The sequence below is a fragment of the Capra hircus genome, chromosome 12, assembly GCF_001704415.2.
Source record: "Capra hircus breed San Clemente chromosome 12, ASM170441v1, whole genome shotgun sequence".
Classification (NCBI taxonomy): Eukaryota; Metazoa; Chordata; class Mammalia; order Artiodactyla; family Bovidae; genus Capra; species Capra hircus.
Genome location: NC_030819.1, coordinates 14,355,128 through 14,368,989, shown reverse-complemented (window position 1 = coordinate 14,368,989; position 13,862 = coordinate 14,355,128). Strand labels below are relative to the sequence as shown.

The following is a 13,862-nucleotide window of genomic DNA, read 5'->3' as shown; positions in this document are numbered from 1 at the left end:
ACATAAAAGCAACTTTTATGTAAAATAATAAAATTGTTATTTTTACATCATTTTACAAAGTTTTTTACATTCTGCTGCATCTTCTTAAGGTCTTCCCTGATGGCTCAGATGGTAAAGAATCCTCCTGCAGTGCAGGAGCCACAGGAAACTCAGGTTCGATCCTTGGGTTGGGAAGATCCCCTGGAAAAGGACTACTCCAGTATTCTTGCCTGGAGAATCCCCATGGACAGAGGAGCCTGGCAGGCTACAGTCCATGGGGTTGCAAAGAGTGAGACATGACTGAGCAACTTTCATTTTCACTTTCCATGTGCTTAAAATTAATGTAAAGTAAATATATATACATATTTCTCTCAGTCATGTGTATGCCATGTCAGAAGGTTTTGTATTCATCACAAACTGTCTTCAAATCTGTAGGAGGGAGGTTCTTAAATTCTGGAGACAATATAAGCTAATTTCTTAGCAGCTTGTTTGCATTTGTTTCTTAATGGCATTTTGAAGTTTATTTAATTACTATGTTCTTCTACCCCTCCCCCATTTTATTATTTATTCTTGTGTGTGTTGAACACTGAATTTGCTGGTCGCCCTTATTCCTGGTAGGATAGGCTCCTTCTCAGAATGTGCTCTCTAAGGTGTGGGATCATGGTTGTTTAGAAGACCTTAGTCAATGTGTAAATTATACACTTTTGAATATTTGTATCTTTTCCTAAAGGGAGAAAAAAATAAAAATGAAATTTCTCCATGTCTTTCTTCTTTTTTTTTCCCCATGTCTTTCTTCTAACAGAGTAGAAGTACTGAAAGTCTCTCAGTTGTGTCCGGCTCTTTACGACCACATGGACTATACAGTCCATGGAATTCTCCAGGCCAGAATACTGGAGTGCTAGCCTTTCCCTTCTCCAGGGGATCTTTCCAACCAGGGATCAAACCCAGGTCACTCTAGTTGCAGGAGGATTCTTTACCAGCTGAGCCACAAGCCAAGCCCACGAATACAGGAGTGGGTAGCCTATCCCTTCTTCAGGGGAACTTCCCAACCCAGGAATTGAGCCAGGGTCTTCTCCATTGCAGGCGGATTCTTTACAAACTGAGGTATCAGAGAAGCTCATAACATAATGGAAAATGACTGATTATTAAAATGAGGTTGGATGACCATCTAATTCTGTTCATTTGTAACATGTGGCTCTTCTGTGGCCACACATTACTAATTGGTGTCCAAAAGTATTCTTTTCTTTGAAAAAAAAATTTTTTTAGTTCAGATGTGAAAGGAGGATCAATAAAATTTTACCATGCATTTCTTTAATTTTTTAACTTTAATATAAAATTGAAGGAAGTAGATATATGTAAAAGTGTTGAAAATAATGAACAAGTTCGCAAATCATTTAAGGCCTCATCAGACTCCTACTTCTGTCCTTTGTGGATGCTGAGACCTGGGATGTTCTGAACCATATAAAAGCAGGAGTTTTGATTTGCAGTCTCTGAACAGCCATAAACAAGACCCTCTGATACTAACTCACGTGATCTCATATGTGTTTCAGATGGTTTCAGTAGAAAGGGTGATTGAATACACAGACCTTGAGAAAGAAGCACCCTGGAAACTTGAGTATCGTCCACCTCCATCCTGGCCCAACAAGGGAATGATTTCCTTTAACTATGTGAACTTCAGGCATAACTCGGACGGGCGTCTGGTATTGAAGAACATGTATCCAGACTTTCACCCAAGACAAAAGGTTAGTTTAAGCCATTTGCCTTTTAAAAATCCAGCTAAGGATTTAGCACCACATCTGCTCTTGGCTTCTTTGTCAGTGTGTCAGGGGGACTCGGTTCCTAATGGATGCAGATTAGATCAGTGACATTGGAAACTGACTATGGAATGGGGATACCAGGAAATTTTTTCCCTGTGTTGTGAGCTCCCTCATAATGGTTGATGGATCCTGGGATCCAGGGCTCCATCTTAGCCTGACCCAGGACACTATATATAACACCTGATTATTCATACAAAGTCTGGGACTTTTCATACAAATGTTTGGGATTATTCATACAAAGTCTTCCTTACCCTAACTCCAATATCTCATTCTTTTCCATCTTTTCTTGTTTGTATTTCTGAAATCTCCTCCTCCTCCGATGGTACCCCCTGATTGCAGCCTCCTTCTCTGTCCCTTAGGCCTTCCTGTAGCCTTGTCCTCCACTCACCCACACTGAGCTGCCATCCTCCTGCCCTCTCCCCACAGACTGCTTCTTTCTTTAGCACAGATCTGATCCTTACTGGGCTGGGTGAGCTGCTGCTGGAACCATAGCATAGCCTCAAGGCCACTCCAGAAGGGCTGTGGGGTGAGCTTTTGTCCACCAGAGAAGAGCCTCAATAATGACCCAGTCAGGAGTGAGGAATCATGGTATCAGTTGAAGGCAAGGTCTAGAGATTGGCTCAAAGTCAAAAGCAAATTGATCGGAACAGAGAAGATCCATGTGGGAGACAGCAGAGAGGCTTGTGACCTGGACCGGTCAGCATCCATGTCTGCTTGTGATGTTCCTTCCACACTCAGCTTGAGGCCCTCAGCTGGGGCCAGGATAGAGTCTTGAAGAAGAGACTGAACTGGAACAGACAAGGCGTTAGGAGCTCTTCCCCACCGCCCTCTGCAGCCAGTGTATCTGACAACTCCCCTACCACCTCACACGGATTGTGTGTAGTTTCTCCCAAAGCACCACGTCCTCCCTGTTCCCAGTGCACACTCTGCCCCTTATCCTCAGAGACCCAGGCCCTCCATCATCTGGATGGTGAAACTCTGAATTTTCTGAGTCAACTCAAATGCATCTTCGAGACCCTGAGTTCTTCCTTAGTGTCTTATATGTTATTTTAAGGTAGCATTTATGGTACAGCTATGTTTATAGCAGCCAAAAGTTGGAAGGAACTAAATCCTTACAATGAAGTATTATTTGGCCTTAAAAAGGAAGAAAATTCTGACCTGTGGATAAACCTTGATGACATCTTGCTAAATTAAATAAGCCAGACACAAAAGGAATGAATACTCTGATTCCACTTATGTGAGGTTCCGAGAGTAGTCAAATTCAAGAAAACAGGAAGTAGAATGGTGGTCTCCAGGGACTCAGGGGGTGGGGGGAATGGGGAGTTGTTTGTTTAATGGTTAAGAATTTCAGTTTTTCAAGGCAGAGAAAAAAATTCTGAAGCTTGGTTGCACAGCAATGTGAATGTACTAAACACCGAACTATTCACTTAAAGATGGTTAAATAGTTAAATTTTATGTTATGTGAATTTTATCATAATTAAAAGATGGCACCTGTGGCATGCTTTGTAATATGGGATCTGTATCTCATAGTACCTTGAGGCTTTTTAAAATCAGGGAGCATCTTGTTTTCATATTTGTTCCCAGAAAGTGGCTTTCTGCAGGCCAGAGAGAGAGTACTGAGGTACTGCTGGATGACAGGGTGAGTGAATAACACAGGTGTGAGTAAGCAGGAACCAACACACACACACACACACACGACAACTCTGTAAATAACTGAAAGGACTGCTCTTTAAAACTCTTACCACCCCACAAACCCATCTAATGGAAAATAGCTGTAATTTAATGAATGAAACCCTTGCAAGATAAAAGAATATTCAACTTAATGCCTGAATGTTACCCAGGGAGCAGCTTCAGTTAGTCACAGGGCAAAAGCTGGTCTTAATTATTTCCAGTTCCATTGTAGGTCAGGAAGAAGGTGAACTGCTGTGTGAGGAAAATATTAATCATGGCTCTTGATACAATCTTGTCCCTGAGAGCACTGTATGTGATGTTTACTCACTCTCAGACAGTGTGTCTGTCAGATTTTCTGTTGTAAATGTAATTCTGTTCACCTGCACTTATCTTAAAATTTCCCCAAAGCCATAAAATATGAATTATCTAAGAAACTCTGTAGTACAACTTAGGAACATAACAGATTCTTATTCTTCCTTCTTAAAACCTGCAAATCATAGGATTATTGAGATTCTAAAATGTTTGAGGGAAAATTGAATTTTGAGACTGGATTAATAACGGATAACTTGACCTTTGATCTGTGCCTTGGTCCACTCTCAGTATCACTGTTAACTTCATTCTGTGTTTGGAAGTGATACCCCGGGCAGTGTGTTCATGAATTGATTTCACTCCACCTGTGTATATCCCAGGTCCCTCTCCTGCTCACCTGTCCCAGCCCCTGTCACTCCAGGACACCCCTTTGGTGTTAGATTTGATTGAGAGAAGCTGTTGTTGGGAGGTGGGGTGTGCAGGACGGGGACAGGGGACGTGGGAGTGAGCCAGCACAGCAGAAGTGGAGCTTTATTCTCTTCCCCTTGTTTCCTGTTATGTCCCGATTCCTGGAAGTTAGTCAATAGGAGAGTATAGTATGCACTATGCAGGATTTTAATTCACAGAAGAAATGACAAGTAAAAATAAAGAACCAGGACTTCCCTGGTGGTGCAGTGGAGAAGAATTCACCTGCCAATCCAGGGGACACTGATTCAATCCCTGGTCTGAGAACATTCCACATGCTGCAGAGCAACTGAGCCCTGCACCACAACTACTGAGCCCAGGTGCCACAACTATTGAAGTCTTTGCTCAAAAACAATGGAAGCCCCCTCAGTGAGAAACCATGCTCTGCAACAGGGAGTAGCCCCCACTCATCACAACTGGAGACAGCTCTTGCAAGGCAATCAGGACCCAGCACAGCCAAATATATAAGCCAACATGAGGTAAATAGGACCCTAGACTTCCTGGTTAGAGTCTGAACATGGGCTGTGTTTTTCATTTAGATGATTTTGTGGTTGATTTGATCATTTTAGAGAGTCCTGGGCAATAAAATATTTTCCAGCTCTCGAGGTAGATTGATTTTGCTTTGTTTTTTCTCACAGCTATTATTTAGATACTACATTTTTACAGATGCTTAGTACACCATGCTATAATGTACAAAAATATTAGTTTCCTACATTTTTTCCTTTTTTATGAAGTATTTTCTTAAAAACTGCTCCCCTCACTCCCAGATTGCCCCCATTCTCCTGCTGGCTTGTAGTTCCCTGTGACTCAGATGGTGGTGCCAGGGCCAGCAGCACCTGCCTCTCCTGGAGCTTCTTAGAAATGCAGAGTCTTAGACCTCTTGACTCAGCTTTGTATCTGAACATGACCTCCAACTTTCTCTCCCGTGGGCAGTTTTTGATGAGTGATAACCTGTGATTCCCAAGGAATGTCCTTTGACAGTTGGAAATTGAACTCAAGAATTGACAAATCTCTGCTGCTAACTGAGCAAAAGGCTGTAGAATGTCCTGTGCCACTAGATTTACTTACTTTTATGCTTTTATGAGATGGTTGAATGGCATTACTGACCAAAGGACATGAGTTTGAGTAAGCTCCGGGAGTTGGTGATGGACAGGGAAGCCGGGCGTGCTGCAGTCCCTGGGGTTGCAAAGAGCTGGACATGACTGAGCAACTGAACTGAAGTGATGCTCTGTAAATTGCACCTTTGCATTATAATCTAATTCTGTGTGATTCCACTGCATTTCTTTGCATCTTTCCAGTGGAGTCTGTCTTCATTACAGACAATTTCCATCCTGTTGTCTGTTCTTTGCCACATCAACCTCCTGCAGTGACTGGAGGGATTTCCCACAGGCTCAGCCATGCCTGGACCTGGAGTCAGAGACAGCCCCGTGTAGCAGTGTATGTGTGGGTGTTTCACTACCTGATGGGATCAAAAATGAGTCCTGCTGCCCAAAGCAGGGCATGAGGTCTGTTTGGCCTGTTCCCCAGGCATCATGTGTCCCACTTAGCTGCAGGTCTCTCTCTCAGTCTGGCTGTGGGTGCCAGGTCTTCTTACTGGCAGCTGGTCCACCTGCCCTCAGGTACCCTCTTTGCTCTCACTCACGACATGTATGCCTGTCTCCACAACATGCCTTAACTCTCTGACCATAAGATCTCTATGGTAGTCTTGTTCCTTTAACTGCAGCTACACCTCTCCCCACTTTCTCTGTTCTAGCTACACAGAGGGACATGATAATGTGTCAAGCCATCCAAGGGATAAGGAGGCCTATTAGCAGGTGGAAAAGAGGCCAACAGATGTAGATTTGAGTCCCATCCTATGACATATGGGCTCTGATATTCAGACAGACTAATTCATCTAAGCCTCAATATTTTCTTACACAAAATGGAAGGGATAGATTGTAACCTGTAGGGTTTATATACAACTTAAACAAGATAAGGCGTGTAAAAGCACCCAGAGTAAATGCTTGGACACAAATTGTCATCGTTTTCATAGGGTGTAAAATGACCATAGCCACTTACGCTGTGGAAGGTGGTGTCTGTCCTATGAGAATGAGGTGTTGGCCATTTGAAGTTGTGTTATGGCTGTTGGATACATCTGTGGTGTCTGTCTCTGTCTGATTTATCTTGTACTTAAATAATATGGTAATAGATTTTCCATAAATTTCTCTGGCCTGAGTTAAAAATCTCAGCTCCCATGGAAGTTTCTTTGTCTCAGGAAACCACAGGTAATACAAATAAGTAAAAGTCAAGTCCAATACAAATCCTAATGTCAGCATATACAGTCTGGTTGCAAAAGCAAGAAAATGGCTATATTAGCTTTGAAGCTAGAAGGAGACCACAATTTTTATATACGTTTATAAAAAATGACATAACTTCTGTTAGATTTGGAACAAATCCATATTAGGGGACAGGGAGAGCACTTCCAAGGAGTTAAACATGTGAGACAGACTTAGTGGTTAGGGTTTCAGCAGGTGGAAATGCATGTGAAAGGCATTTTAGGAGGTGAGACCAGCATAAGCAAAAGCATGATGCCCTGATTCAGTGAATGAAAAACTAGACACCTGCAAAGCATTCAGGAAAATGAAATACCAAGTATGTAACACACATTTTTACATTCAATCCTCACAATTACCTGGTGATGCCAAGGAAGCTGACTCGTGTACACAAAGGATGGAGAGGTTAGAGAGGACAGTTTTGTAGAAGAGATGTTCTGGAGTGGAGTGTTGGGTGCTGAGCAGGCATTCAGGAGTTTAATCTGAGAAGTGAGAGCACATGGACCAGAATGGGCAGGTGCAGGTGGCAGGGAGCCAGGAGCTGTTATGCCTCCAGCAAGACATCCTGAGAAAGTGATTCCACTTTTTGAAATCAAGTTGATGTCAATTAAAATAAAGCTATAACACTTGGATTTGTGAACATGCAGGGCAATGGGTGATAGTAGAAAATGGTATCATACTTCTGGAGGGTAGGTTAGCAGCTTAACCACTTCCTCTGAAAGTGTTCATACTCCATTGTTGTTGTTCAGTCACCTAGTAGTGTCTGACTCTTCAAGACCCCATGGACTGACACACACCAGGCTCTCTGTCCCTCACCGTCTCCAGCAGTTTGCCCAAGTTCATGCTCATTGTATCAGTGATAACATTCAGCCATTTCATCCTCTGTCATCCCCTTCTCCTCCTGCTTTCAATTTTTCCCAGCATCAGGGTCTTTTCCAAAGAGTTGGCTCTTTGTGTCAGGTGTCCAAAATATTGGAGAATCAGCATCAGTCCTTCTGATGAATAGTCAGGCCTAATTTCCTCTAGGATTGACTGGTTTTATCTCCTTGCCTTCCAAGGGGTTCTTACATGACTCTCAGCAATTCCACATCTGAGATTTTTTGTGAAGGAAATGACTAAGGTTGTTTTCAAAGATTTAGCTTCAGGAATATTTAACACAGAATATTTATAATAGCTAACTATTTGACACTGCCTAAATATCCAGCAATAGAGGATTTGTTAAATAAATGATCACATGTACTGTAATATTATGCAACCATTAAAATACATATTTTTATGAAATACAAAATGAAAACACATATAATAGTATGTTCACATTAATCCTATTTTGTTTAAATATGTGAACTTGTATTTTTGAGAACACATACCACAGGGGAAAAAAAAATACAACACATACAGAACACATACAGAAAGAACACATACAGAAGCCTTGAAAGTAAAAATATTTTAAGAATTTTTTTTCAGAGTGCTGGCTATAGCTAGTATTTATTTACTACTCAAATTCATTTGCACTGATTATGATTAAGGAAACAGTTTATTTTGTTTTTTTTTTTAAACACTATGATCCTGGAAAAGATGTAATGAGAGTAAAGTGGAAGAGACAGATGAAGGGGTTGGTTTGTGTGGAACATTGGGTATTGATTATGTTGAGCTTGATGTGTGAAGAGAGATCCGGGAGCTAGTGTCTAACAAGTTGTGTCATCATCAGAGACCAGCCTGGTTGGAAAAACAGAAAGGGGCCATTGCAAAGCAAGTAACAGAAGATTTTCTCCAAATGTCTTTATAATTGTATCTATTTCTTTATTTTTGCCTTGGCTGGGTCTCTGTTGCTACTCAGGCTTTTCTCTAGTTCCTTGTGTGGCCTTCTTACTGTGGTTTCTTCTCTTGTTAAGAGTATGGACTATAGGGTGCAAGGGCTTCAACAGTTGAAGCATGTAGGCTCATAATCGTGGTTCCTGGGTTCTAGAGCATAGGATCAATAGTTGTGGCACATGGGCTTAGTTGCTTCACAGCATGTGGCATTCTCCTGGACTAGGGATTGAACCCATGTCTCCTGCACTGGCAGGCAGTTTCTTTACCACTGAGCCATGAGGGAAGCCCTCAAGTGTCCTTAGATTGAAGAATGTGAGTTTACTGATACTGGTGACACTCTCCATGGGCAATTGGTAGAACCCTTTGGTTACCTAGACAAGACATTCAGACTATAGCTTTGGTGACTGAACTCTTGGAATAATCAGAGTCAGGTTTTCTTGGAGTTGCCTTTTTCTTTTTAGGGGGGTCTGGGGCCATGCAGCACGTGGGATTTTAGTTCCCTGACCAGGGATCGAATCCATGCCTCCTGCAGTGGAAGCACAGAATCTTAACCACTGAACTGTCAGGGAAGTCTCCTGGTTTTTCAGTTTTCTTTGCTGGAGTTTAGAACTCACAGTCCTGTGGTCATGAGCAGTCCTCGGTGCCCCTACTTATCTCAGTCCGTTTACCCAAAGTTTACAGCTGTTCCTGTTTGCACACATGAATCAGTTTCAGTGGAGCTGATAACATGGAAACACACACATTCTCCCAGACCAGTTCTCACCTGTGTCCTGATGTGTGTTGATTTACGTATGAGAACACTCAGAAATACAGGCACACCTGTTTTACTGTGCTTCACAGATAATGCTTTAAAAAAAATAAAAAAGGACATTTATGGCAACACTGTGTCAGGCAAGTACATTGGCATCATTTTTCCTACAGCATTTGGTCACTTCTGTCACATTTTGATAATTTTTGCAATATTTCAAACCATTTCATTATTGTTGTATTTATTATCCTGATATGTGATCAGTGGTTTTCAATGTTAGTATGCTATAAATGCTTAGATGGTTAACATTTTTTTAACGATAAAGTATTGGAAATTAAGGTATGTACATTTATATATATATAATGCTATTGTATATCATTAGACTACAATATAGTATAAATGTAACTTTTATTTGCACAGAGAAACAAAACATTGCTATAACTTGCTTTATTTTGATATTCATGTGTTGAGGTGGTCTGGAGCCAAATCCAAAATATCTTTGAGACCTGCCTGTACACAAAACAGATGAGCCACATATATATACACTACAAACTGCCTGTATGCAGAGAATGGCCCATCTATATTATATGAATTAGAGCTTAACATTAGGTACAAAATGTCCTGAGAAGCCTGTATGCAAATCAGGAAGCAACAGTTAGAACTGGACATGGAGTAATGGACTGGTTCAAATTTGGAAAAGGAGTACCTCAAGGCTGTATATCGTTACCCTGCTTATTCAACTTACATACAGTGTGAAGTGAGTGAGTGAAGCTGCTCAGTCGTGTCTGACTCTTTGCGACCCCATGGACTGTAGCCTACCAAGCTCTCTGTCCATGGGATTTTCCAGGCAATAGTACTGGAGTGGATTGCCATTTCCTTCTCCAGAGGATCTTCCTGACCCAGGGATCGAACCCGGGTTTCCCGAATTGTAGATAGACGCTTTACTATCTGAGCCACCAGAGAAGTTTTACATACCAAGTACAGCATACAAAATGCTGGGCAGGATGAAGCAGAAACTGGAATCAGCATGCCAGGAAAAATATCAGTAACCTTAGATAAGCAGATGATACCACCCAAACGGCAGAAAGCAAAGAGGAACTAAAGAGCCTCGTGATGAAGGTAACAGAGGAGAGTGAAAAGATGGCTTAAAACTTAACATGCAAAAAACTAAGATCACCACATCTGGTTATACCACTTCATATCAAATAGATGGGCAAACAATGGAAACAGTGATAAACTTTATTTTCTTAGGCTCTGAAAATCACTGTGGATGGTGACTGCAGCCATGAAATTAGAAGACGTGTGTTCCTTGGAAAGATTGAGGGCAGGAGAAGAAGGGGACAACAGAGGATGAGATGGTTGGATGGCATCACTGACTCAATGGACATGGGCCTGGGTAGACTCTGCGGGTTGGTGATGGACAGGGAGGCCTGGTATGCTATGGTTCATGGGGTTGCAAAGAGACACAACTGAACAATAATAAAATGTCTTATCAGTTCAGATCAGTTGCTCAGTCTTGTCCAACTCTGCAAGCCCATGAACTGCAGCATGCCAGGCCTCCCTGTCCATCACCAACCCCTGGAGTCCACCCAAACCCATGTCCATTGAATCAGTGTTGCCATCCAACCATCTCATCCTCTGTCGTCCCCTTACTCTCCTGCCCTCAATCTTTCTCAACATCAGGGTCTTTTCTAGTGAGTCAGTTCTTCACATCAGGTTGCCAAAGGATTGGAGATTCAGCTTCAAAATCAGTCCTTCCAAAGAACACCCAGGACTGATCTCCTTTAGGATGGACTGGTTGGATCTCCTTGGAGTCCAAGGGATTCTCAAGAGTCTTCTCCAACATCACAGTTCAAAAGCATCAATTCTTCGGTGCTCAGCTGTCTTCAGGTCCAACTCTCACATCCACACACGACCACTGGAAAAACCATAGCCTTGACTAGACAGATATTTGTTGACAAAGTAATGTCTCTACTTCTAATTTTTTTTAATTTATTTTTTTAATTTTTAATATAAATTTATTTATTTTAATTGGAGGTTAATTACTTTACAATATTGTATTGGTTTTGCTATATATCAACATGAATCCACCATGGGTGTACATGTGTTCCCCATCCTGAACCCCCCTCCCACCTCCTTCCCCGTACCATCCCTCTGGGTCATCCCAGTGCACCAGCCCCAAGCATCCTGTATCATGCATCAAACCTAGACTGGCGATTCATTTCACATATGATATTATACATGTTTCAATGCCATTCTCCCAAATCATCCCACCCTCTCCCTCTCCCACAGAGTCCAAAAGACTGTTCTATACATCTGTCTCTTTTGCTGTCTCGCATACAGGGTTATCATTAACATCTTTCTATATTCCATATATATGCATTAGTATACTGTATTGGTGTTTTTCTTCCTGGCTTACTTCACTCTGTATAATAGGCTCTAGTTTCATCCACCTCATTAGAACTGATTCAAATGTATTCTTTTTAATGGCTGAGTAATACTCCATTGTGTATATGTACCACAGCTTTCTTATCCATTTTTCTGCTGATGGACATCTAGGTTGCTTCCATGTCCTGCGTATTATAAACAGAGCTGTGATGAACATTGGGGTACATGTGTCTCTTTCAATTCTGGTTTCCTCGGTGTGTATGCCCAGCAGTGGGATTGCTGGGTCATAAGGCAGTTCTATTTCCAGTTTTTTAAGGAATCTCCACACTGTTCTCTATTGTGGCTGTACTAGTTTGCATTCCCACCAACAGTGAAAGAGGGTTCCCTTTTCTCCACAACTTCTCCAGCATTTATTGCTTGTAGACTTTTGGATCGCAGCCATTCTGACTGGCATGAAATGGTACCTCATTGTGGTTTTGATTTGCATTTCTTTGATAATGAGTGATGTTGAGCATCTATTCATGTGTTTGTTAGTCATCCATATGTCTTCTTTGGAGAAATGTCTATTTAGTTCTTTAGCCCAGTTTTTGACTGGGTCGTTTATTTTTCTGGAATTGAGCTGCAGGTGTTACTTGTATATTTTTGAGATTGATTCTTTGTCAATTGCTTCATTTGCTATTATTTTCTCCCATTATGAAGGCTGTCTTTTCACCTTGCTTCTAGTTTCCTTTGTTGTGCAGAAGCTTTTAATTTTAATTAGGTCCCATTTGTTTATTTTTGCTTTCATTTCCAATATTCTGGGAGGTGGTTCATAGAAGATCCTGCTGTGATTTATGTCAGAGAGTGTTTTGCCTATGTTCTCCTCTAGGAGTTTTATAGTTTCTGGGTTGTGTTTAGATCTTTAATCCATTTTGAGTTTATTTTTGTGTATGGTGTTAGAAAGTGTTCTCGTTTCATTCTTTTACAAGTGGTTGACCAGTTTTCCCCGCACCACTTGTTAAAGAGATTGCCTTTTCTCCATTGTATATTCTTGCCTCCTTTGTCAAAGATAAGGTGTCCATAGTTGTGTGGGTTTATCTGTTGGCTTTCTGTTTTATTCCATTGATCTATATTTCTGTCTGTGCCAGTAGCATACTGTCTTGATGACTGTGGCTTTCTAGTGGATCCTGAAGGCAGGCAGGTTGATTCCTCCAGTTCCATTCTTCTTTCTCAAGATTGCTTTGACTATTTGAGGCTTTTTGTATTTCCATACAAACTGTGAAATTATTTTTTCTAGCTCTGTGAAACATTCCTTTGGTAGCTTGATAGAGATGACATAGAATCTATAGATTGCTTTGGGTAGTATATTCATTTTCACTATATTGATTCTTCCAATCCATGAACACGGTATATTTCTCCATCTATTAGTGTCCTCTTTGATTTCTTTCATCAGTGTTTTATAGTTTTCTATATATAGGTCTTTAGCTTCTTTTCATTCAGTTCAGTCGTTCAGTCGTGTCAGACTATTTGCAACCCCATGAATCGCAGCACACCAGGCCTCCCTGTCCATCACCAACTCCTAGAGTTCACTCAAACTCATGTCCATCGAGTCAGTGATGCCATCCAACCATCTCATCCTCAGTTGTCCCTTTCTCCTCCTGCCCCCAATCCCTCCCAGCATAAAAGTATTTTCCAATGAGTCAACTCTTCACATGAGGTGGCCAAAGTACTGGAGTTTCAACTTTAGCACCATTCCTTCCAAAGAAATCCTAGGGTTGATCTCCTTCAGAATGGACTGGTTGGATCTCCTTGCAGTCCAAGGGACTCTCAAGAGTCTTCTCCAACACCACAGTTCAAAAGCATCAATTCTTCGGCTCTCAGCCTTCTTCACAGTCCAACTCTAGGTAAATATATTCCTAAGTATTTTATTCTTTTCGTTGCAATGGTGAATGGAATTGTTTCCTTAATTTCTGTTTCTATTTTCTCATTGTTAGTGTATAGGAATGCAAGGGATTTCTGTGTGTTGATTTTATATCCTGAAACTTTACTATATTCATTGATTCGCTCTAGTAATTTTCTGGTGGAGTCTTTAGGGTTTTCTATGTAGAGGATCATGCCATCTGCAAACAGTGAGAGTTTTACTTCTTCTTTTCTGATTTTGATTCCTTTTATTTCTTTTTCTTCTCTGATTGCTGTGGCCAAAACTTCCAGAACTATATTGAATAGTAGTGGTGAAACTGGGCACCCTTGTCTTGTTCCTGACTTTAGGGGAAATGCTTTCAATTTTTCACCATTGAGGATAATGTTTGCTGTGGGTTTGTCATGTATAGCTTTTATTATGTTAAGGTGTGTTCCTTCTATTTCTACTTTCTGTAGGGTTTT

General features: G+C 41.2%; 1 protein-coding gene across 1 annotated transcript in view; it reads left to right on the top strand.

Moving 5' to 3' along the window:
* The window catches only part of LOC108637254 (multidrug resistance-associated protein 4-like), a 108,113-nt gene that overhangs the window by 56,748 nt on the left and 37,503 nt on the right, over window positions 1-13,862 (top strand). Inside the window, 1 exon segment of the mRNA XM_018056297.1 lies at window positions 1,530-1,721. Within this exon segment, the coding sequence (XP_017911786.1) occupies window positions 1,530-1,721 (192 nt within the window).